The 22,793-nt window shown below is 48.1% G+C and overlaps 1 protein-coding gene across 5 annotated transcripts in view; it reads right to left on the bottom strand.

Moving 5' to 3' along the window:
- Positions 1 to 22,793, bottom strand: part of RGS20 (regulator of G protein signaling 20) — a 110,028-nt gene that overhangs the window by 70,801 nt on the left and 16,434 nt on the right. Inside the window, exon 2 of one of the 5 annotated variants that reach the window (XM_004047012.5) lies at positions 9,064 to 9,408. In XM_004047012.5, coding sequence (XP_004047060.3) covers positions 9,064 to 9,408 — 345 coding nt within the window. Of the gene's footprint in view, positions 1 to 7,581; positions 8,181 to 8,211; positions 8,300 to 8,379; positions 8,605 to 8,627; positions 8,738 to 9,063; positions 9,409 to 22,793 lie in introns of those variants that run through there. The other 4 variants (XM_019032482.3, XM_019032484.3, XM_055348763.2 and 1 more) reach the window with 4 other exon arrangements.

A 22,793-nucleotide genomic window follows, 5' to 3' on the forward strand; every position in this document is an offset into this window, starting at 1 on the left:
TCTAGAGCCGTGGTGAGTGATTTTGGCCCCAGAGGACACTTGGCAATGTCTAGAGACATTTTTGGTCATGGCATCCAGGGAGGGGTGCTACTGGATCATGCAGTGGGTGGAGATCAGGGATGCTGCTAAACATCTTACAGGGCAATGGACAGCCCCCCTCAATAAGGAGTTGTTCAACCCCAAATTTCCACAGTGCTGAGGTGAGAAACCCTGATCTAAATGGTGGTTCTGTGGGGGTACACTTACATAAAGTTTACTAAGCTGTACTCTTAAGATGTGTAAACTTTACTGTAAGTTATAACTCAAGTAAATGAAGTTAAAAGCTGTCATAAACCTCACAAAAATACCAAATAGCTCCTCACTGAAACCTAACAAACACATAAAAACTTTGTTTCAGTTTTAGAAACACTCTAATTCATTAAACAGTCCTAACAACTGAAATTTGCTGGGATTATAGTAAGTCAGGAAGAGTTAAACTCTGTATGTAAAGTCCCCCTTAAATGCAAAGAAATATCTATACCTTTCTTTATGGCAGGAGATATATGAATTATATCTGGGTAGTCACTAGAAATAAATATTTGTAAAACCACAATGAATGTATAATGGAAGACCCCATACATGTAAGATTCTTCTGGAGTCATCAAAAGATGAATAGAGAAAAATATACATATACCTTTTTTTTTTAAGTCAGGGTCTCACTCTGTTGCCCAGGCTGGAGGGCAGAGGCAAGATCATGGCCCACTGCAACCTCAGTGTCCCCAGGCTCAGGTGATTCTCCAGCCTCAGCCTCCCAAGTAGCTGGGACTACAGGTGTGCACCACCACACCCAGCTAATTTTTTGCATTTTTTTAAGAGACGGGGTTTCACTATGTTGCCCAGGCTGGTCTGGAACTCCTGGGCTCAAGTGATCCACCCGTCTTGGCCTCCTAAAGTGTGGGAATTACAGGCGTGAGCCACCACGCCTGGCCACATGTACTTTTTAACAGTAGTCTAATCTGAGTTCTCTGGATAATGACTTCCTGTCATTAATTATCAACACGACTTTTATACAAATTAAGAAATCTATGGGCGTGTGCTCTTGGGCTGCTCTCTGGCCAGCACCCTCTCCTGTGTCACCTCTCTTGTGTCCACAGTCTAACCCATCTCTTCATTTCCCTCAACCTCAGGTGAAGCCTCCACCAAAATGCAGATTTTTCCAAAAATCCTTACAGGGACGATCATCACCCTACAGGTTGAACCCTTGGATACAACAGAAAAATGTAAAGGCCAATATCCAGGATAAGGAAGGAATTCCTCCTGATCAGCAAAGACAAGTGACTGGAAGCTGGCAAGTAACTGGAAGATGGACGTACTTTCTCTGACTACAACATTCAAAAGGAATTTACTCTTTTTATCTTGTGTTGAGACTTCATGGTAGTGTTAAAACTAGGAAGAAATCTTACACGACTCCCAAGAATAAGCATAAGAGAAAGAAGGTGAAGTGGGTGTCCTGAAATACAATAAGGTGGATGAAAATGGCAGAATTAGTGGCCTTCGCTGGGAGTGCCCTTCAGATTAATGTGGTGCTGGAGTTTTTATGGCCAGCCATTCTGACAGGCATTATTGTGGCTAATGTTGTCTGATTTATTGCTTCAACAAACCAGAAGACAAGTCATTGTGTATTAGTTAATAAAAGACATGAAAAGAAAGAAAGAAAGAAATCTACGAGTCCCTTAAATCTCATTATCACCCCACCCTGAGACATAAAAGTCCATTATAAGGGTGAGGTAAGGAGTAGGTTGCATAATTCTTTCCACTGTTGCAAAAATTCAACACCTGTATAAGTGTTGATTCTAGCCATTCAGCCCTAAAAGGGTTAAAGTCCCTGGTGTCCTTAGTCTAAGAGCAGCAGTACAAACTTGTGCTCTAGACTTGAACAACCACAATTCAGTCAGCTTCAGAGGGGCACAAATGTAGACAAACCAGATAGCAGGGCGTTCTCCACTCCTTCACTGTTGGACGGAGGTGCACACTGTACAACCCAGCACCTCAGGAAGCCAAGCTATCAGATAACTTTGCACGAGATGCCTTTGCCTAAAACCCAAATGCTCATATGAAAAGGATTTTACACTTTAGAATAAAATAAATGCGTAACTAGAAATTGAGCTTTCAAAATCAGAAAGGTCAACTGGCTTTAATAACTATTGAAATAACTCATGTAAAATATCACTGCTGGGCAACAGAGCATATTACTCATATTTCACAAGTGATTCCCTATGCAAATAGCTAGACTCTAATCAGCTGGATTAGAATCAAGGTAATCTACTCCATGAATTTATAATCATGTAATATTACTCTGAGCACTCAGCCACATCAAACTTGATTGTGAATGGCCTCTCCAAGAGCCCATTCAATTGTACTATGAACTGACTCACTCCAAGCAGCATCGCCTTAACTCTTGAGCTAGCTGCGCAAAGTAACATTCAGGGACCATCTCAGATGGTGCCGTGTAGTCAGTGACTCCCACTAAATGCTAAGCTCTGACTCAGAGTGAGCCCTATTAGTTGCTGACTGACACTGTACTTGTTTGAATAGAAGCTCACATTGTGAGTCACCTGGTGGTGCACTGAAAACCAATCTGAAATATTCCCAATTGGCCAGTGATTCACATTATAATCATATTGGGACCTAACTTGACACATGTGATTTCAAAACTAAGTTCTGCCAAACCGGCTTGGGAGCATGCGAGAAAGTCACTCCCTTCTTAATGCCCTGTCCTTCAGTAGTAAGTAACATGTAGTAAGTATCCCAAGATGTAAAGTATTCAAGAGTAGGGTATTCATGCAAGAGGTTTCTTGGAGTCAAAAAAAAAAAAAAAAAAAAAAAGAGTAAGATACTCAGTATACAGTTCACACACTGGAAAAAACCACGGTTCCCTTTTTCAAGGATGCAGGCATAATTCCTAGAAGTACCTTCCCTGGAAGACACACCATCCCTATAAATAACTTTGTAAGACCAGATGTTCACTAGAAAGGCTCTGCCGTATAATTCATTTTTTTTTTTTTTTGAGACGGAGTCTCCCTCTGTCGCCCAGACTGGAGTGCAGTGGCGCAATCTCGGCTCACTGCAAGCCCCGCCTCCCAGGTTCATGCCATTCTCCTGCTTCAGCCTCCCGAGTAGCTGGTACTACAGACGCCCGCTACTACGCCCAGCTAATTTTTTGTATTTTTTAGTAGAGACGGGGTTTCACCGCGTTAGCCAGGATGGTCTCGATGTCCTGACCTCGTGATCCACCCGCCTCGGCCTCCCAAAGTGCTGGGATTACAGGCGTGAGCCACCGCGCCTGGCCTCTGCCGTATAATTCTTAAACTGTTGATGTGAGGGCTGGACCTTTAAGCCACTATCTGCATCTGTCCATGGAAGGTGAATGTGGTTAGATGCCCACATGCGGAAATAAAAGAACAGCAGGATTTCAGGAATTGATACTTAAGTGCCTGGAATGAAACCAGTTACAGGCTACTGCATTAAAATAAGAAAGCTTTTCTCTTTTACTCTCGCTAGTCCATAAAATCTAGAATAATAAAATCTCCTTCTGTGTAATTTTGAAGGCCTTTTCTAAAAGGCTTTCTTATAGGAAAGACCTTCAAAGCCAGCTGGAAGGATATTTTAAGAATTCAAGAAAAGCTCAAAAATGATTTCTAAAATTGCTACAAGAGATTAATAGAATATGCAATCAAATGTATACCCAAGTGGGGCCTAAAATGCTAATGCTGGCTCTAACGATAGCTTGATCTGTGACCTTACCTTACCTGAGGCGAGTCATGTGGTCATGTCTTATAATGTGAGGGACCAAGATAAAGCTGTGGGACAACAGTAGCCACGACATGACTGCCTGGTCCTTCTTGGTGCTAGAGATAGCACATGCTTGCACACTTTTTCCTTATTTATACTTTCTATCTGTTAACAGTTCATTAATCCGTAGTAAACAGGAAATCAGCAGTGTGGTGTGTAAGAGCCCTGGGGAATGAGTCAGAAGTCTTCTTTCTATTTTGGCCCCTAATTAGCTGGAGATCTCTGGCCCAGACCCTTAACCTCTCTGAATGTTTCCTCATCTGTAAAACGAAGGAGGTAGAATAAGTAACCTGATTTTCATCATTCTGTATTTTTGATATAAGGGGTGTTTCAGCTAAAACGTTTACAGTGATCTCAGACAAGTTAGCACTTCAAGCTCCTAAGGTACATTTTCAGATTCTCTTAAACTGGCTGTTCATCAGCCCTGGCAACACAGCGAGATCCTGTCTCTATAAAAAATTAAAAAATTAGCCAGGTGCGGTGGCAGGCACCTTAAGTCTCAGCAACTCCTGAGGCTGAGGTGGGAGGATCCTTTGAATCTGGGAGTTCAAGGGTGCAGTGGGCCTCAGTCGTGCCACTGCACTCCAGCCTGGGTGAGAGAGTGAGGCCCAGTATCAAAAAAAAAAAAAAAAAAAGACTGTTTTTCTAATTTGGATGATGGACATGTGTTTCATTATGCATACTCTTTATAGTATACAAAAATATGCATTCTGTTACTGATCTTATTTATAGTTTGAAGTCTAGCCAATTTAGCATCAATATAATAATAGTAATAACAGCTTTTGCTTGGTATGTGCCATCCCGTTATAAGAGCTCTATGTTATTAATTTACTGAATGCTGTCAGCTAGCACATTAGGTAGATACTCTTTTTTTTTTTTTTTTGAGACGGAGTTTTGCTCTTGTTGCCCAGGCTGGAGTGCAGTGGCTCCATCTCGGCTCACTGCAACCTCTGCCTCCTGAGTTCAAGCAATTCTCCTGCCTCAGCCTCCAGAGTAGCTGGGATTACAGGCGCCAGCAACCACACCCGGCTAATTTTTTGTATTTTTAGTAGAGATGGGGTTTCACCATGTTGGCCAGGCTGGTCTAGAACTCCTGACCTCAGGTGATCCACCTGCCTTGGCCTCCCAAAGTGCTGAGATTACAGGAGTGAGCCACCGTGCTCTGCTGAGCTGCCGAGGTAGGTGCTCTTATTACCCCCATTTCACAGATGATGAAACTAACGCCCAGAGAGGATAAGTAACTAGTCCAAGGTTATGCAGTTAGGTTGGGATCTGAACCCAGTTACAGAGCTCAAGACTCCCACTGGTTTGGCAACACTGCCTCTCATATGCGTTACTAATACGTGATAAGAAAGATGTCACTTATGGCCAGGCGCAGTGGCTCACTCCTGTAATCCCAGAACTTTGGGTAGGCGGAGGCAGGCGGATCACCTGAGGCCGGGAGTTCAAGACCAGCCTGACCAACATGGAGAAACCTCGTCTCCACTAAAAATACAAAAAATTAGCCGGGAGTGGTGGCGCATGCCTGTAATCCCAGCCCCAGCTACTTGGGAGGCTGAGGCAGGAAAATCGCTTGAACCCAGGAGGCGGAGGTTGCAGTGAGCCGAGATCGCGCCATTGCACTCCAGCCTGGGCAACAAGAGCGAAACTCAGTCTCAAAGAAAAAAAGAAGAAAGAAAGATGTCACTTAATGAACAGAAGATAAACAGGATGAGACCCCCAAAAAAATTAGGTTTGGAGAAAAAATATTTTAACAAAAATAGTAAATTGCAAACTATGGTTGTGCCAAAAAACTTACAGATAGAGTAATTTCACTAGAAATGTCCTTGTCAAGTTTGGGGAGGAAGTCAGACCGTTTTGCGAATTTGAACATTTGTTTAGTCAATTCCACGGTTTGCAGCCACTAGGAATGAAATGAAGCCAAGCCACGCCAGGGCCCTGCCACTTGTGTCCCAAGGAGGGTGGCTGGAGACTGATGCAGAAGCCCCTTCCTCCCCACACTCCGGGGCAATGAGGAGCCCGCGTGCAGGTGCCTGATTCCGCTAGCCAGTGGGCGAGGGTCCTGCTGGCACCGAGGGCACCAAGGCTGGGGTTTTGACACCAACTAACCCCAGCCAGGTGACTGGGGAACGTGGGGAGTTCGACAAAGAGCGATAGGCTTTTGCCATTTTTTTTTTTTTTTTTTTTTTTGAGACGGAGTCTTGCTCTGTCGCCCAGGCCGGAGGGCAGTGGCGCGAGCTTTTGCCAAATTACGAGACGGACAGGAATCGAGGAGATTCCCCTGTAGCGCTCTCCACCTTCCGGATAGAAATCCTGTAGACCACGTTCACTTCTCCACTCCGTGCATCGCCCGTGGCCCGTGGGCAGCAGCTGCTCCCCTGGGATCCCCCTCGCCTGTCCGCGAGCTCTCTGCACGGCCGCGTCCCTGCTGCTGGGGTCGCTCGCTGGCCCTGGCTGCTCGCCAGGATTTTCCTTTGATGCTGTCAAGTCCGGGAAGCTCACGATGCACCTCAGTGCCAGCGCGCCGCCTCTCCCAAAGCCCCTTCCCCACTCACTCCCCCACAAGCGTGGAGGGAGATGGGGTAGGTCGCGGCGCCTATAGACCCCCTCCCGGCGCCCACTCTCTCTCTTCCACTTCTCTAGCAGCGGTAGGGCCGCAGCGCACGCAAACCTTTCCCCAAAACCCCCACCCCACTCTCAGCTAGCCGCTTCTCTCAGGGCTCCTCCGCCGGAGCTGGGTGTGGGGATCGCCGCGCACACAGAGACGGGAAAGCCACCCCTGTCCCGGAGCGCCGCTTCCCTAGAGACCCCTGGCCCGTCCGCTCCCCCAGCGCTGGAGGACAGCCGCGCACACAGACCCTCCCCTCCAACGCCCACCTCGGTCCCCAGCTGCAGTCTGCACCTCCATCTCCCGCCCCCAGTCTCCCGCCCTCCGCCCCCTACTTTCCAGTCTCCGCAGTCCGGGCGCCCAGACTTGTTTCGACTTCCCAGGGCAGCTCCGAGGGTGCGGAAGATCAAGTGCCCGGGTTTGTTCCAGGAAAATCCCGGCGGCGCCTGCACGTTAACTGCCCTGGCGCAGGCGAAGGGTGGAGGGCACTTCTCTGTTCATTCGGTTTTCAAGAGCGTGAACAGAAGCTCCGAGTGAACGCCCATACCTAGTCGGTCTTCTAGGGTCCACGCGTGGGGCGTCCACTTCCTCACCCTGCCCCTCGGTGCCCCTGCCCTGGTTGCACTTCTCCTAAAAGGAGGCGCTACAATTCCAGGAGGCTCTGTCTCCTTACCCTTCCCAGCGGCGCTCAAACCACCAGCCCCGGGCGCCCAACCCCTTCCTTGTCCTCTCCCTATCCCGTGAGAACGCCGACGCTTCCACCGGCCTGGTCTTTCCGAAATACGCTTCGGGTGGTCAATGCGATTTCTAGGGTCTAAAGACTAGACTCCCGCGTTCCCCACCAAGACACCGACGTGAGGCCGCAGAGGTGGAATCACGGACGCCCTGGCAGGCCCGGGACATATTGATCCTGGTGGCGCGATGCCCCTCTTCGCACGCGGACGCACTCGCAGCCCCACTCCCCCAAACTCGCACCGCGGAAAGGAACCCCCGACTCGCACTGGCTCCCGCCCCGCAGCAACGGCGACACCCCGAGGTCCGGACGAGCGGCGCGCCCCTCCCAGCCTCGGCCACTTTCCAGCACGAAGCCTCAGGGCGAGCCCGAGACGAAGAAAGAGAGGTCGAGAAACTGGGATACTCACGAGCCCACCGTCCACCCTGCCGGCCGGGGAGGAAGCCCCGGCCGGCTCGCCTCCGTCCGCCGTGCGCATGCGTCCCGCGGGTGCCTTCTCAATATTGCAGCGCGGAGGGCTGCCCTCTCTACGTCGGCGATTGCTCACCGCGCCTTTCGCCTTTCTCCGGCTCTCGGTCTTTGCTCTAGCCCTCTTCTCCCGGCCTCTTCCTCCCCTTGCTCTGCCTCCTCCCCGCCCCCTCACTCCCTTTACCCCGCCGGGCAATCCCACGTCTCGCCTCCCTCCAGCGGCGGCGCACTCCACCGCCGCGGGTGCTAGGGGTACTCCCGAGGCCCCACGCGGGGCGCGACCTCCACCCCGGCCGCAGCCCCACTGCTCCAGCCCCGCATTAGCAAGTCCCAAGAGTGTGGATGCGAAGCCAGGCGCGCGTAGAGGGCGTCCGCGAAGCCCTCTGTGTCATCGCCTCCCCTCGGCGCGCGGGGCCGAGCGAGACTAGAGTGTGCTGGACTGCGTGCTCGGACCTTGTGAATGAAGGGAGCCGGAGGAAGGAGCGGGGGTGGGCGGCGGGCACGGAGGGGGCGCTTGGTCCCCAGAGCTTCGCGTCTGTGGACTGCCCGTCTCTGGAGGGCAGCCCCCTACCTTCTCCCCGGCCCGGGGCGCCTCTCTGAGCTCTGTCCCTGCTCCACCCCGGCGCAGCCTAGGCCTCCGGTCTTCCCGCCCTGGAAAGCGGCCCTCGCCCCCTCCCAGCTAGGCAGAGCGCGGAGGCCCCACCCAGCAACCGAGCGGGGGATAAGCGGGGGAACTAACCCCTGACTCCGGATCCCGCTGAGACCCTCGGCAGTCGCCCTCCGCGTCCCCTTCTCCAGGGACTCCGGAGTCCGGGGAAAGGAGTAGACCAGGGGGCAGCGGGAGGGGGAACCCAGCCGCCCAGCTCTCCGGACTCGCAGCACCGCGTGTCCCCGTAGCCCGCAGCGTCCCTTCGGGAGTGGGACCCGGTGGGGCCGCGGGGTTAGTTCCCTGGAGCCCGGAGGGCTAAGCTGAAGCTGGAAACTGACCTGACACAAAAATAACATCACGTCATTTCCTCCCTTGCCTGCCGAGAGGGCAGGGGAGTGGGAGAGCGAGCGCTGGGAGCAGGCGGGGGCGCGTCTGGGGGAGGCTCGGAGTAGGGGGAGGAGAGCGACACGCTGAGAGTTTGAAAGGCAGCCTCGGGGAAGAGCGAAGGCTCCCTCCCGTTTTCTTGGACCCTGGAAAGGAAATGGCCCAGGAAAAAGTAGCTTGGAGTGTCTTCCCGCGGGGAGGGGCGGTGTCCCGGGAGCCGCCAGTGTCCCATCCTAGGACTTGCCCAGCCGCGTCCCGGCCTTCCCGACCTTGCCACCCTCCCTACTGCTAGCCCCAGCGGAGCGGGTCAGTTGGGGTTAGGAAGAATCGGGAGAGGCTGGTGTCCTGGGGAGGCTGGGTGTGGGGCGTAGTGGAGACCACGGTACTCACCGGCATGGGCGAGCTCTGCCCAGCGGTGGCGTCTTCTTCCCTGGGCTTGGCTACCGGATGGGGGGGCCTCAGCGGACGACCCCCCGAGGGTCGGCCGGGCAGTGCCAGCGCCGCCCCGAGCAGGAGCGAGAGTCGGCCCGGCAGCTCCTCGTGCCCCCTCGAGAGCCGGGCGGCCGGCAGGGCGGGAAGCAGGGGGGAGAAGTCCAGGCGCCTCCGGGGAGCCTCGGGAGGGGGTCGCCGGAGAAGGTGAGAGAAGAACCTTGCGAGGCTGGAAAGCGGGCTAGAAAGGAGGCCGAACAGCTTCGGGGCGGCGGGCGAGTCTGGGAGCTGTGCAGGCGGGAAGGACTGGGGTGGGGAGAGAGAAACAAAACCAGCATACGGTTACTGTGGTGTCCGGCTGCTTAGATGGGGCTCTTTACTACAGAATTTTGAAGCGTTACTTTGGGGGTGCAAGAGAAGGTCGGTGAAAGCAGAAGGAAAGGCCTATAGTTAGATTCTTTCCCCTCCCACTCCTGTATTTCCTAACTCCGTGCTACTTGGTGTGGTCCGTAGGCCAGCAGCTTCGCCAACACCTAGGAGCTTGTTAGAAATAAAGACTCTTGAGCCCCACCCAGCCAATGCATCGGAATCTGCATGGTAACATTCCCAGGGGACTACCATGCGCGCTGAATGTGACACGCGGTATGCAGAAGGGTCTGTGTTCACATCGCCTGGTTCTTCAGAATTTGGATGAAAATCTTAGTTCACTTTTGTAACTGTTGCTCTTCCCCTCCCTTCTCTGGTCTTCCCTTGTTCCCCCTCCCCTTTCCCATCTCCCTAAGTGCCCAGGGCTCTGCCTGCCAGAGGCACAGAGTTGGGCTTGGCTACTAGATTCTATAGGGATTGTTGTCTATGGAAGGTCCAGATAGTGGCTGAAGGTGGCTGAAGGGCCTCAGACCCTCCACAGGCTGGTTGGAAAAAGGGACTGGCCAGTGTGGCTGTAGGTATGTTGCGTGGAGCTGGGGACACCGGGATTCCATGTTAGGGCTGCTACTACAAGTGAACCCTCTGCAGACCTCCTTTCCAAACTCCATGTGTCCTTCTTATTCCCGGGAACACCGGCCTTTCCACCTTCCACTTGTTGCTTAGGAGACCTAAGCAATGAGGTATTTTTTTTCTTTTGGAAAGTGCAGGGAAGCACTAGTTTAGAAGTCAGAAACCCACGGTTCTACACTCAACCTTGCCACTAACTTAATGGCTAACCTTGGGAATGTCTCTTTATTTTTTGAGTTCATTTATAAAGGGGTTAAACTCAGTGGCTTTTTAAGGTCACCTGCCTCGTTCAGACTGTCATCTTTGAGACGCTCTTAGTTTCTTGGTACACTAACGTTTAGTGTAGTTACAAACCGGAATGTAGCTCGGCCAATCCAAACACCGCCTCATGCCAAACAAAAAACAATTTAATCTGTCTGTGAAAAACAAGAGCGGTGGTTGCCAAAAAAAATGAAGGTGGAGGCGGGAAGCAGCGAATAAAGTGCTGGGGTGGTGAGGCGCGGGAGGCGAGCGCGGGTGTTCTGGGTTGGGCGTGGGTCCCAGGGGTGCGGCGGCCGCTCTCCAGGGTCCTGAAGGCGGGAGCGGTCGCGGGCGGCCTCGTGGGCCTGGCGCGGTTCCCTCACTCCGCAGTCACCAGGCCCGGCCTGTATTCTTTCGGCGGTGGAAGTCTTGTGGGAAGCGATTGTCAGGAGAGAGGGAAGGAAACCTAGCAACCCATTCTCATTCATGAGGCCCTTTCTGGGAAGCCGCAAGTGCGGTGACTGATTTGTCTTGCTGTCGTTTGTTTGCTCCTGGGTGAGTTGAACTCGGTTTGCATTTCCGAGTAAGTTCACACTGTTTTACTTCCCCTCATTACCTTTTCCTGGAGAATGGGGTCGTTCTCCCAGTATTTTCATTCTCCTCGTTCAGTTGCTCCCCTCCCCCGCTCTCTGGCAAGGTGCTTTTATTTTAGGGGCTGGAGCTGGGAGCCGAGGAGGCTTCTGGAGAAGCGCCAACAGCTCCCTCGAGGGGGAAAGTGGGCGACTTGGAAATCGGTCTTGGCGCCCAGGGAACGAGCTGCTGAGCGTTCGTCTCGCTCGGGAGGAGGACAGGGGACGCGCCCCTCCGGCTGGGGCTTGGGGTGGAGGCTCAGCTGCCGCCAAGCGTGCTCGGCCCTCCGCCGGGCAGCTAGTCCTGGGCGGCACCTGCGGGGGACTGCGGGCCGGCGGCCGCGTCTGCGCCCCACTCCGGAGCGAGGGCCCTCGGCGAGGGCGGGAACTTCGGTGGCCATCGGCGCCAGGGCCGGCGGGACCCTACGCTAAGAAGTCGAGAGAGGACCAGCCGGGTTCCTGGCGACCTAAAGCCTGACTGAGCCCACCCACGGCCTTCCCGACCCTACGCAAGGGCTTGAACAAAGCCGAAAATGCTGAAAGAGAGCGCCCAGCACTGTTATGCGACGCACGCCCAACTTCGAGGAGCCCGAGCGAGCTCCAAAGGCCTTTAGTGGGTCCCAGAATTTGGGTCTCCAGCTCATGTTTTCAAATGGTTTCGTGAGAACGTGCGAACTCGTAACCTCCTTTCTCCCTTCGCCCCAGTCCTTCTTCCCAAGTCACTTGCAAGCCCCTGCCCCTTCCTCAGGCACGCTTCATTAGGCATTTTGCTTCGGTCCTGTGCTTCGAGACAGAGACTCTTGTGAGGCAAGTGGTGGAAATGGTCAGACAGAATAAAAGTCCCAAACCTGATCCAAGAAAAACAAGACTCGGCTCCTTTGCTCCTCTGGAGACAATCACCGCTTGCCGGCCCCACACTGGCCTCCGGATCAGCCGCCTGCTCCCCTGCTACACTGAAGCCACCGCGAGCCTGGCGCGGGACCCAGCGGCTTCTCCAGTTAGGGGAGGGGATGAGGGTGAATCAAGCAAGGTGTGGGGCGCTGGAATCCTTCCGAACTTCTGGCAAGGACAGAGCCGAAGAGTATCAATGTAGCCAAAAAATTCGATCTGAGAAACGTTATCTGCAGAAAGACCTTCAGCTGCCCGAAGGGCTGCACTTCAGAGAGCCTTGTCCTCCTTTTAGGCCAGATTCTATTTGTCAGTCTGAGGACTGTCAAAAAATAGCCACAAAATGGAATCATCAGGACCGTATTCCTGGAAGCACTGGTCCTTAGGGATCCAGAATACTTGGGGAATACTTTATTCTGATTGAACCACCACTTCCCTAATCAATCATGTTGGCTACTGAACAGCAACCAGAGTGCCTTTATGCAGACGAAAATCGCCACAGCCTAAATCCGTATGAACAATGTCCTGCCCATTTCAAATGTAAGGTTTTCATTCATGCTTAAATAGCAGCATTTCATAAAGGAAATATCCATAGCAAAATAAATGACTCTTGTACCAAAAATTTCTGAGACTCTTTAGAATTAAAGTCACAGTTCAAATAGAATTTGAAGTTAGTTTTATGAAATGACCTATTTTCTCCTGAACTTTATTTTTAAGTTCCACTTTGCTGTAGTTTAGTCACATTATACATTTTAACTTTCTGTTATTTGGAAATGTAATTCTTCCACTTGGATGGAAGAATCTAGCTGACAGTGAAAACTATAAAGGCAAATCTTTCCCTGCATTGACCATAAATTATGCAGATTGAAAGGTGGCAATATAAATAAGCTAACAGATCCTGGCTATTAGAGTCACAGGTTAATATTAACTTGAGGTGAACCCAACTCTTCATAATACGTTTCTATTATTAAGGTTCCTTCAGAATCTTAATGTTCCTTGTGAACATACAACTCTTAAAAAGAATATTTCTGCAGCTCATAATCAGTTCTGACTTGTTCCATTCTTTTAATAACTTTTAAAATGTATTTATGCCTAAGGCTTACATGGAGATGTCATAAGGAGATGTTGTGTAATGGAGGCAATGATAACGAGGGAGGAGGGGCTGGAAAGGGAAGTGGAGTGGGCCAGAAATGAGAGCTACTTAGATGACTTGTATGTCTAGAGAAGGGAAACACTCAAAGGCTCTGTCTGCCCTGCTTCTGCAGAGATAACTGGGTCCTCTGTTCTCGCCATAGGTATTACTAGCCAAGTAAGGGACTTAGGGTAGGAGATGGTGTTTTTTAGTTTTTTTGGGTTTTTTTTTTTTTTTTTTTGACAGAGTCTTATTCTGCTGCCCAGGCTGGAGTACAGTGGTGTGATCTCGGCTCACTGCAACCTCCACCTCCTGGGTTCAAGCGATTCTCCTGCCTCAGCCTCCTTAGTAGCTGGGATTACAGGCATGTGCCACCATGCCCAGCTAATTTTTGTATTTTTAGTAGAGATGGGGTTTCACCATGTTGGCCAGGCTGATCTCAAACTTCTGACCTCATGTAATCCTCCCACCTTGGCCTCCCAAAGTGGTGGGATTATAGGTGTGAGCCACCATGCCCTGCTGGAGATGGTGCTTTGAAAACTTATTATATAAAAAACTGAACCCTTGTTATTCTTCTCCGAACTTTCTCCTCTTGCAGTCTTCACCAGCTCAGCAAATGGTAAGTTAACTATTTTTGTTCAGGCGAAAAACATCATTGGAGTATCCCAGACTCTCTTTTTAAAATTCTCTGACCAAATCCAACTACTTCATATTCACAGCTGTTACCCTGTGTTATAGGTTGACTTGCACCTCCCAAAATTTACATATTAAAATTCTAGTCCCTAGTACCTTGGAATATGACCTTACTTGGAAATAGCATTGCAGCAGATGTAATTAGTAAGATGAAGGCCACCCTATTCCAGTATGACTGGTGTCCTTATACAAAGGGGAAATTTCGACACAGATATACACACAGAGAGAATGCCATGTAAGGCAGAAATTGGGTTGATGCATCTACAGCCCAAGAAATGCCAGAGATTGACAGCAAACCACCAGAGGCTAAGAAGAGGCATGGAGTAGATTCTACCTCAAAAGGAATTTGGCCTCAAGATTGCAACATGGAAACGCTGACTGAGTTTCCATCCTTTCTGTCCTGTCCTGTGGACTTCAGAATGAAGACTGCAACATCAGCTCTTACTTGAATTTCCAGCCTGCTGGCTTGCCCTACAGATTTCAGACTTGACACCCTCCACAATTACATGAGCCAGTTCCTTAAAGTATATCTCTCCGCATGTAACACACAGATGCACGCACGCGCGCACGCACACACACACACACACACCCCTTATTGCTTCTGATTATCTGGGGAACCTTGACTAATGCACACCTTTCACTGATCTTTCTCCTTCCCTTTGCCATATTTCCTGTCATAGTCTCATCTCAACACCGAAGCCAAAGTTATCCTTCAAAACAGTTATCCTTGAAAATGTCACTCTACAGGTGCAGACTTTCTTTCTTTCTTTTTTCTGAGACAGAGTCTTGCTTTGTTGGATCACCGGGCTCACTGCAGCCTCTACCGCCTGGCTTCAAGCAATTCTTATGCCTCAGCCTCCCTAGTAGCTGGGATTACAGGTGTGTGCCATGACGCCCAACTAATTTTTTGTATTTTTAGTAGAGACAGGGTTTCATCATGTTGGCCAGGCTGGTCTTGAACTCCTGGTCTCAAGTGATCCACCCTCCTCGGCCTCCTAAAGGGCTGGGATTACAGGTGTGAGCCACTGCACCCATCCCAGCTCCAGACTTTCTATTGACTTCTCATTTCAGAGTAAAATCCAAAATCCTTACTCTAGTTCTCAAGGAACTACATGAATGATTCCACTCTGCCTTTGAAATCTCTTCTTCCTCTACAGTTCCTCTCTGCAATACAGTTTTTTTTTCTGTAGCACTTGTCACCATCTGACATAGTATATAATCACTTGTTTATTTGTAAGAACTAAGCAATAATTTTGTCTCTTTCACTTATTGCTATCTCCATAGAATCTAGAAAAGTGCTTGGGTGGATAAACTACTCAATTAATATTTGTTGGATAGATGAATTAAAAACAAACTCAAATATCATTCGGCCATAAAAAGGAGTGGAATTCTGATACATGCTATGACATAGATGAACCTTAAAAACATGATGTTAAGTGAAAGATGACAGACACAAAAGGACAAATATTGTATGATTCCATTTATATGAGGTGCCAAGAATAGGCAAATTCAAAGAGACAGAAAATAGAATAGAGGTTACTAGGGGCTGAGAAGAGGGGAGAATGGGGAGTGATTGTTTGGTGGTTACATAATTTCTGTTTGAGACGTGTATCAGACCATTCTTGCATTGCTATAAAGAAATACCTGAGACTGGGTCATTTATCAAGAAAAGCAATTTAATTGGTTCATGGTTCTGCAGGCTGTACAGGAAGCGTGGCACTGGCATCTGTCCAGCTTTTGGAGAGGCCTAAGGGAGGTTTTATTCATGGTAGATGACGAAGTGGGAGCAGGCCTGTCACATGGCAAGAGGGGGAGCAATAAATAGAGTAGAGGAGGGAAGTACTACATATTTTCAAACAACCAGATCTCCTGATAACTCACTTACTATCATGAGGACAGCACCCAGCCATGAGGGATTTGCCCTCGTGTCTCAATCGCCTCCCACCAGGTCATGCCTCCAACACTGAGGATTACAATTCCACATGAGATTTATAGGAGACAACATCTGAACTACATCAGGAAGATAAAAGAGTTCTGGAAATAGATAGTGCCATTGAATTGTATGCCTAAAATGGTGAATTTTATGTTGTTTATATTTTACTAAAATAAAAAAAAACCCTCAAGATGTGAGCTGAGAGGAGCCCAAGAAGTCCATTCAGGGAGGAAGGACAGCAGAGTTAATTACTCTTTATTCTCTCATTGAGTTTGCAGCTATCTCTTGGGGTTCTCTCACTTGATTTCTGCTGCTGCCTCTCAAAGTGCTTGTAAGAGAGATATTGCCTAGTCTCACTCTGCTCCTAGCATTTGATGGAACATATATTGTGACATGGGGGAGTAGAAAGAGAACAGCGGAAACAGAAACCAGACGAGGAAGGGTCTTGTAAGCCACTCACTTACTCATTCTTTCAACAAACATTTATTGTGTGTCTCCTGTGTATGAGGTACTGTCCTAGATGCTTGGGATTCCATGAATGAGAAAGAACATGACCTGCTCTCATGGTGTGGTGAATGGGAGGGTATTAAGGGTCCATATAGCCTGAATAGGGCAACCAAATCATGGTAAGGATTTTGGATTTTATTTTAAAAGCAATGGGAAATCATTGAGAGGTTTTTCAGCAAGAGAGACATCTAGTTTATATCTTTAAAGACTGCTTTGGCTGCTGAGTATTGGAGTGAATTGGGGAGGGGGCAAGGGTAGGAGTAAGAAAGAAGATGATGACTTGGACAGGTCATGTAAATAAAAACATAAATAAATGGACAGGTTTGGCAGAAGTTTTAAAGATTGAATTAACAGGACTTCAGATGGATTGTAAGTGCAGGCTGAGAAAAAAGGAATCAAAGATAATTCCTAGTGTTTTTTTACTTGAGCAGTTGAATGGCTTACTGAACGGAGAGGACTAGGGAGGAAAATCAAGAATCCTGCTAAAGACAGATTTTTGAGATGCCTATGAGTCATTCAAATGGAGATGTCAGACAGGTTGATGTAAAAGAGGCTTGAGCTTAGGGTAGGGAGGTCTGGGTGGGAGTCTAGGAGATGTGAATTTGGAAGCACTAGCATACAAAGGTATTTAAAGCTCCTGGAATTGGATAGGATCCCTAGAGACCAGGAAACAGAAAGACAGAGTCAGAGAGATAGAAGACTGAATCAATTTAAGGAGTTTGAACCATATCTAGGTGGAAAAGGGTATCCCTTGACAACATTTAGTCAGGAAGTCAACACAATCATATGTGTGTTTTTGAAAGATCTCTCTGTCCTCTAGTGTTATTTAGAAGCAGGCATCACTGGAAAGGAGACCAGGGACAAGCTGTTGTAATTATTATTATTATTATTATTATTTTGAGATGGACTCTCACTCTGTCACCCAAGCTGGAGTGCAGTGGCATGATCTCAACTCACTGCAACCTCTGCCTCTCAGGGTCAAGCGATTCTCCTGCCTCAGCTTCCTAAGTAGGTGGGACTACAGACACCAGCCACCACGCCCAGCTAATTTTTGTGTTTTTAGTAGAGACAGGGTTTCACCAACATGCTGGGATTACAGGTGTAACCCACCGTGCCTGGCCTGCAATAATGTTTTGAGAAATGATTGTGACTTGATCCAGGAAAGTTTTAAATGGGTTGGAACTAAATGAACAGATCAAGGGATAATTCTGAGTAGTGTGGTCAAAATTTGAGGATTGACTGGAGGTTCAAAATGAGGACAAAAGCAAGGTCAAGAATTATACCTCCAAGTTTCTAGGTTGAAAGGGAACCATTTGCTGAGATAGAAAACTCAGGAAAAGAAGAGTCTGGGGAAAGGGGAAAACATATTGCTAATTTTTTTTTTTTTTTTTTTTTGTGAGATGGAGTCTCACTCTGTCACCCAGGCTAGAATACAGTGGCACGATCTTGGCTCACTGCAACCTCTGCCACCCGGCTTCAAGCAATTCTCCTGTCTCAGCCTCCTGAGTAGCTGGGGTTACAGGCTCCTGCCGCCACACCTGGCTAATTTTTGTAGTTTTAGTAGAGACACAGTTTCTCCATCTTGGCCAGGCTGGTCTTGAACTCCTGAGCTCGTGAACCACCTACCTCAGCCTCCCAAAGTGCTGGGATTACAGGTGTGAGTCACCACACCTGGCCTATATTGCTAATTTTGAAGTGCTGCTAGACATTTATATCTCGACACTTAGCATATATTTGCAGCTTCTGTGTGGACCTCAGGAGACAAAGCTGAGTGGAATCATCAGTCCACAGGCTGTCTCAAAGCCACCGACACAGCCAAGCTTAGCCAGGGAGAATGAGTCAAGTGAAATGAGAAAAAGGCCAAGGAGGAAAGCCTAGAAAATTCCTGGTATTTCAAAGTCAACAAAGGAAGGGGAAATTTCAAATGAGGCTGATGAAGTGCAGCTCAAGAAGTTGAAGAAAAACAAGATAAAAGGGACACCATCTATAATGTTCCTAATACTGTTCCAAAGATGCACATTTATTCCATACAATAACGATGCATGCAGGCATTAGTCTCATATGCATTTTACAGAAGACTGTAAAGACTTCAGAAACTCATAAAGGTGAAAAAACTTGCCCAATGAATCATATCTAGAAAATAGCAGAGCAGGTTTGAAGAATTATAAACAAACTCTAGTCTAGCTGGTGTCTAACTCTTTGTTCCTTGTAAAGGGAATGAGATGTGTGTGTGTGTGTGTGTGTACACACATATCTGTGTATACATAGACTATCTCTGTAACGACGCATAGAGCTTAGGAGCTGAAAAAAGTGAAGAGTGGTTTGGTGCCTTGGGTGAGAGAACGGTGGTTGGAAAAGGTGGGATGGAGACTGACTATACTGTATATATTTTATTCTTCACATTGTTGTAATAAAGAGTCTGTGACACAGAATCCATTTTTTTTAAATGTTTGGCCATTGGCAGCTTCTAGTTACCATCACTCCTACTCCCCCATCTGCCCAACATCTGGGCAAGCTGACACAAAACCACAGGTGTTCCCTCCTTGGGCAGCACCTGCAGGAAGTTCAAACCACACAAGTCCTGGCCATTGCAAAGGAGAACCCTCCACTCAGTCCCACTATGAACCCCAAGCCACGCTCCTTTCTCTGCTCTCTTGGCCAATTTTGGGCCTGCTTGTGGTCCTGCCCTGTTCTGCTCAGAGGGCCTCAATATGTGATCAATAAACCTTTCCATGTTCTCTTGGTGTGTGTAGCCTACCGGCCCTGACAACTGTAAAGCTGTGCTATTTTAATTTTGTGTTGTTTTGGTTTTTTGTTTGTTTGTTTGTTTTGAGACTGAGTCTCTCTTGCGCTATCACCTAGGCTGGAGTGTAGTGGCGTGATCTTGGCTCGCTGCAACCTCCAACTCCCAGGTTCAAGCGATTCTCCTGCCTCAGCCTCCCGAGTAGCTGGGACTACAGGCACCTGCCAGCATGCCCGGCTAATTTTTGTATTTTTAGTAGAGACAGGGTTTCACCATGTTGGCCAGGCTGGTCTCGAACTCCTGACCTCAAGTGATCTGCTCACCTCAGCCTACCGAAATGCTGGGATTACAGACATAAGCCATCGCACCCAGCTCCTATTTTAATTTTGAATGTTCTAATAAATAAATGTGAATTAACTAAACAACATTTTAAATGACAGGAATACAAAGAGTCCATGTGCCAAAGTCCTAAGATTCCAAGATCTACCTGTGCTTTCTCCCCACTTTTTATATTTGCTAACTAACTAAAAAGAAAAACAAACATGAAATAAACTAAAGCTCCTGCTTCTTTTCTTGTAGCATTCTATATCCCCAAAGAGTAGGACAGGAATTGTTACATTTGATATCAGAAAATTGAAAAGAAACATTTAAAACTCACTTTTGAAGCTTTAGAATGTTTTTCTGGGATCCCCAGCTCTATAAAAATTGCATTTGTTGCCAGGCGCGGTGGCTCATGCCTATAATCTCAGCACTTTGGGAGGCTGAGGTGGGCAGATCACCTGAGGTCAGGAGTTCAAGACCAGCCTGGCCAACATGGTGAAACCCCTTCTCTACTAAAAATACAGAAATTAGCCAGGCGTGGTGGTGCGTACCTGCAATCCCAGCTACTTGGGAGACTGAGGCAGAAGAATTGCTTGAACCTGGGAGGTGGAGGTTGCAGTGAGTTGAGATTGCCCCACTGCACTTCAACGTGGGTAACAGAGGGAGACTCTGTCTCAAAAAAAAAAAAATGCATTTGTCCAAACTGCTATATTTTCTTATCATGGAGGTTTACAATTTTAAAAATTCAGTATGTATATCTATATCTAATATAGACATATATATATATATATTTACCAGAGAAGCTATTCCTAGAGAATAGTAGAACCCTATAAAAACACATTTTGTATACTTATCTTTATTATAAAAATATTGACTTTTTTTTACCCTGAGGTATACACATTTATAAAATGTTCCTATAAACGTTATGTCAATAACTACTCCCTCCTGCTCCCAGCTATTCGATGAGTAAACTGCAGACCAGTGAGGCCGGATGATTTCTGTCAGCGTGAGTAAGTAGTAGAACTGGCTCCCCAGACCCGCCTCCTGGCTGTCATGCTCCTTGACACCATATCCAGGAGACACAGTCATTGTTAACTGATGCTGATGACTGTAATCTACGAGAGTGATATTCTTGGTTCATATTCTCCCAATGCCTATTTATGATAGTTTCTAGGAGTAATTAAGTACTTTTGACCACATTCATCATCTTAGACCAAAATTTAAGTTTGTCATCCTCTCACCCTCAGCAAATAGGAATTCAGTGACTAATTACTAATCCCATATTTCCAAGCCTACACAGGAGGTTGAATTACTGACTTGAATTCTGTAGGTACTAGCTCAGTTAGTCACATGGCTGCTAATTCTCCACTTTACTTAGTAAATTGATTAGTTCTCTGAATAATACAAAAATAATAAAAAGAATGACCCAGCTTTGGCAAGGCCTGTAATCTCAGCACTTTGGGAGGCTGAGGTGGGCAGATCATTTGAGCAGAGGCATTCGAGACCAGCCTGGGCAATGTGGCAAAACCCCGGCTCTACAAAAAATACAAAAAAATTAGACAGGTGTGGTGGTGTGTGCCTGTAGTCCCAGCTACCCGGGAGACTGAGATAGGAGAATCACCTGAGCCCAGGAGGTTTAGGCTGCAGTGAGCTGGGATCACACCAGTGCACTGGTGATCGGAGACCCTGTCTTGGGGAAAAGAAAGAAGGAAAGAAAGGAAGGAAGGAAGGAAGGAAGGAAGGAAGGAAGGAAGGAAGGAAGACTACTTCCATAATGGTTGGATTTACCTAAGATTTGGAAACAGTATTTTAGATACCAACAGGGCATTAGAAATGACAGATGCCCCTGACATTTTATACAGTAAAGAGTACATACCAAAGTGAAGATATTAGCAGATCTGCCTCAAGTAATGCCAGACACCTTTGATAAATTAAATCCATGGAGTACAGAATATTGTTAGTCTGTAAAACAAGTCAACAAGGTTCATACTGTAATATTTCATCCTAAGGTTTTTTGAAGATGGATGTTAGTAACCATGAGAAATGAAAAACCCTCTCATCCAAATCCCAAGAGCTGGTGGAAGCAAATGCAGGCATGAAAAGTGTAGCATGAGAAACGTAGGGGATGGAGTTGCTCAGAATGTCTTTTTTTAAAGAACAACTTCTCTTTTTCGAGTGGCATAAGAGATAAATTTCACACTGCCACCATTTGAATTGTCACGTTTTCCCAGGCTCTGCCGCTCTCCTGAGGCACTGGTGAAATGAAGGCAGACAGTTGGCTAAAGCACAGAGTGATGGAGGAAGGGTCAGGAGAGGGAGACCTGACCACAAGTTTCCTTTGTGACTTTGGATCCATCTCTGTACTCGCCTGGGCCTCAGTTTCCTTGTCTGTGCTGAAGATGGTCTCTAGGGCTTCTAGCCGAGCCTACGTCTGGGCTCAGCATGGGGCCCATTCTCTGATACATAATCAGTCTCCAATGCCCTCTCTTAGGACACACACACATCCAAACCCCAAACCTTCCACCTTACAGAGGAAGCAGAGCATAATCCCCAGCGAGAGCCAACCTGCCTCCCCAAGCACGCACTTCTCAACATCCCCACAGTTACTTCCCAGCTCTCTTAATTAAATTATAGTGGCCTCCTTAACAGTTCCAGCCTTTGCACCTACACGGCACCTCTGCCCACCCCACTCCATTCCCCACCTTATAGATGAGGGATCTTTCTAAAAGGTAAATGTGAGGCTGGGCTCGGTAGCTCAAGTCTGTAATCCCAGAACTTTGAGAGGCCGAGGCAGGAGGATCACCTAAGGTCAAGAGTTCAAGACCAGTCTGGCCAAAATGGTGAAAACCCGTCTCTACTAAAAATACAAAAATTAGCCAGGCGTGTGATGGTGGGTGCCTGTAATCCCAGCTACTTGGGAGGCTGAGGCAGGAGAATGGCTTGAACCTGGGAGGTGGAGGTTGCAGTGAGCCGAGATTGTGCCACTGCACTCTAGCCTGGGTGACAGAGCAAGACTCAAAAAAAAAAAAAGAGGTAAATGTGTCCTTCTCTTTCCTTCCTTTTAGCCTCACAGGGGCTCATAATTTCTCTGCAGGATGAAGTTCAAGTGACTTCACATGGCATAGAAGACCTGCGATGTGTACTCTGTCTACCCATCTTTCTGTCACCTATTCCTTGGTACTCAAGGCACCATACATTCATGTTCCTTCCGTTCCAAAAATTTCCTTGTTCATTCTCATTCCTGGGACTTTGTGTCAGCTGCTTCTTCTGCCTGAATCACTCCCCTCTCCAGTTACCTCTTCTTCTCTCCCAGGGCAATCTCCTCTCCTATTTATCCTTCAAGTCTCAGCTTAGATGCCATTTCCCTTGGGAAGCTCTCTCACGTTGGGGTTGCCTGCATGATCTGTATTGTGATAGTCTGTTTTCCCATCAGGCTCTGAGCTCTGTGAGCCTCAGGACTTTGCAATATTCAGAACTGTGTCTCAAAACCCTAAGCAGTTGGCCAGGCACAATGGTTCACGCCTGTAATCCAGTACTTTGGAACGTTGAGGCAGGTAGATCACTTGAGGCCAGGAGTTCAAGCCCAGCCTGGCCAAAACAGAGAAGCCCCAT

This window comes from Gorilla gorilla, chromosome 7 (genome assembly GCF_029281585.2).
Source record: "Gorilla gorilla gorilla isolate KB3781 chromosome 7, NHGRI_mGorGor1-v2.1_pri, whole genome shotgun sequence".
Taxonomy (NCBI): Eukaryota; Metazoa; Chordata; class Mammalia; order Primates; family Hominidae; genus Gorilla; species Gorilla gorilla.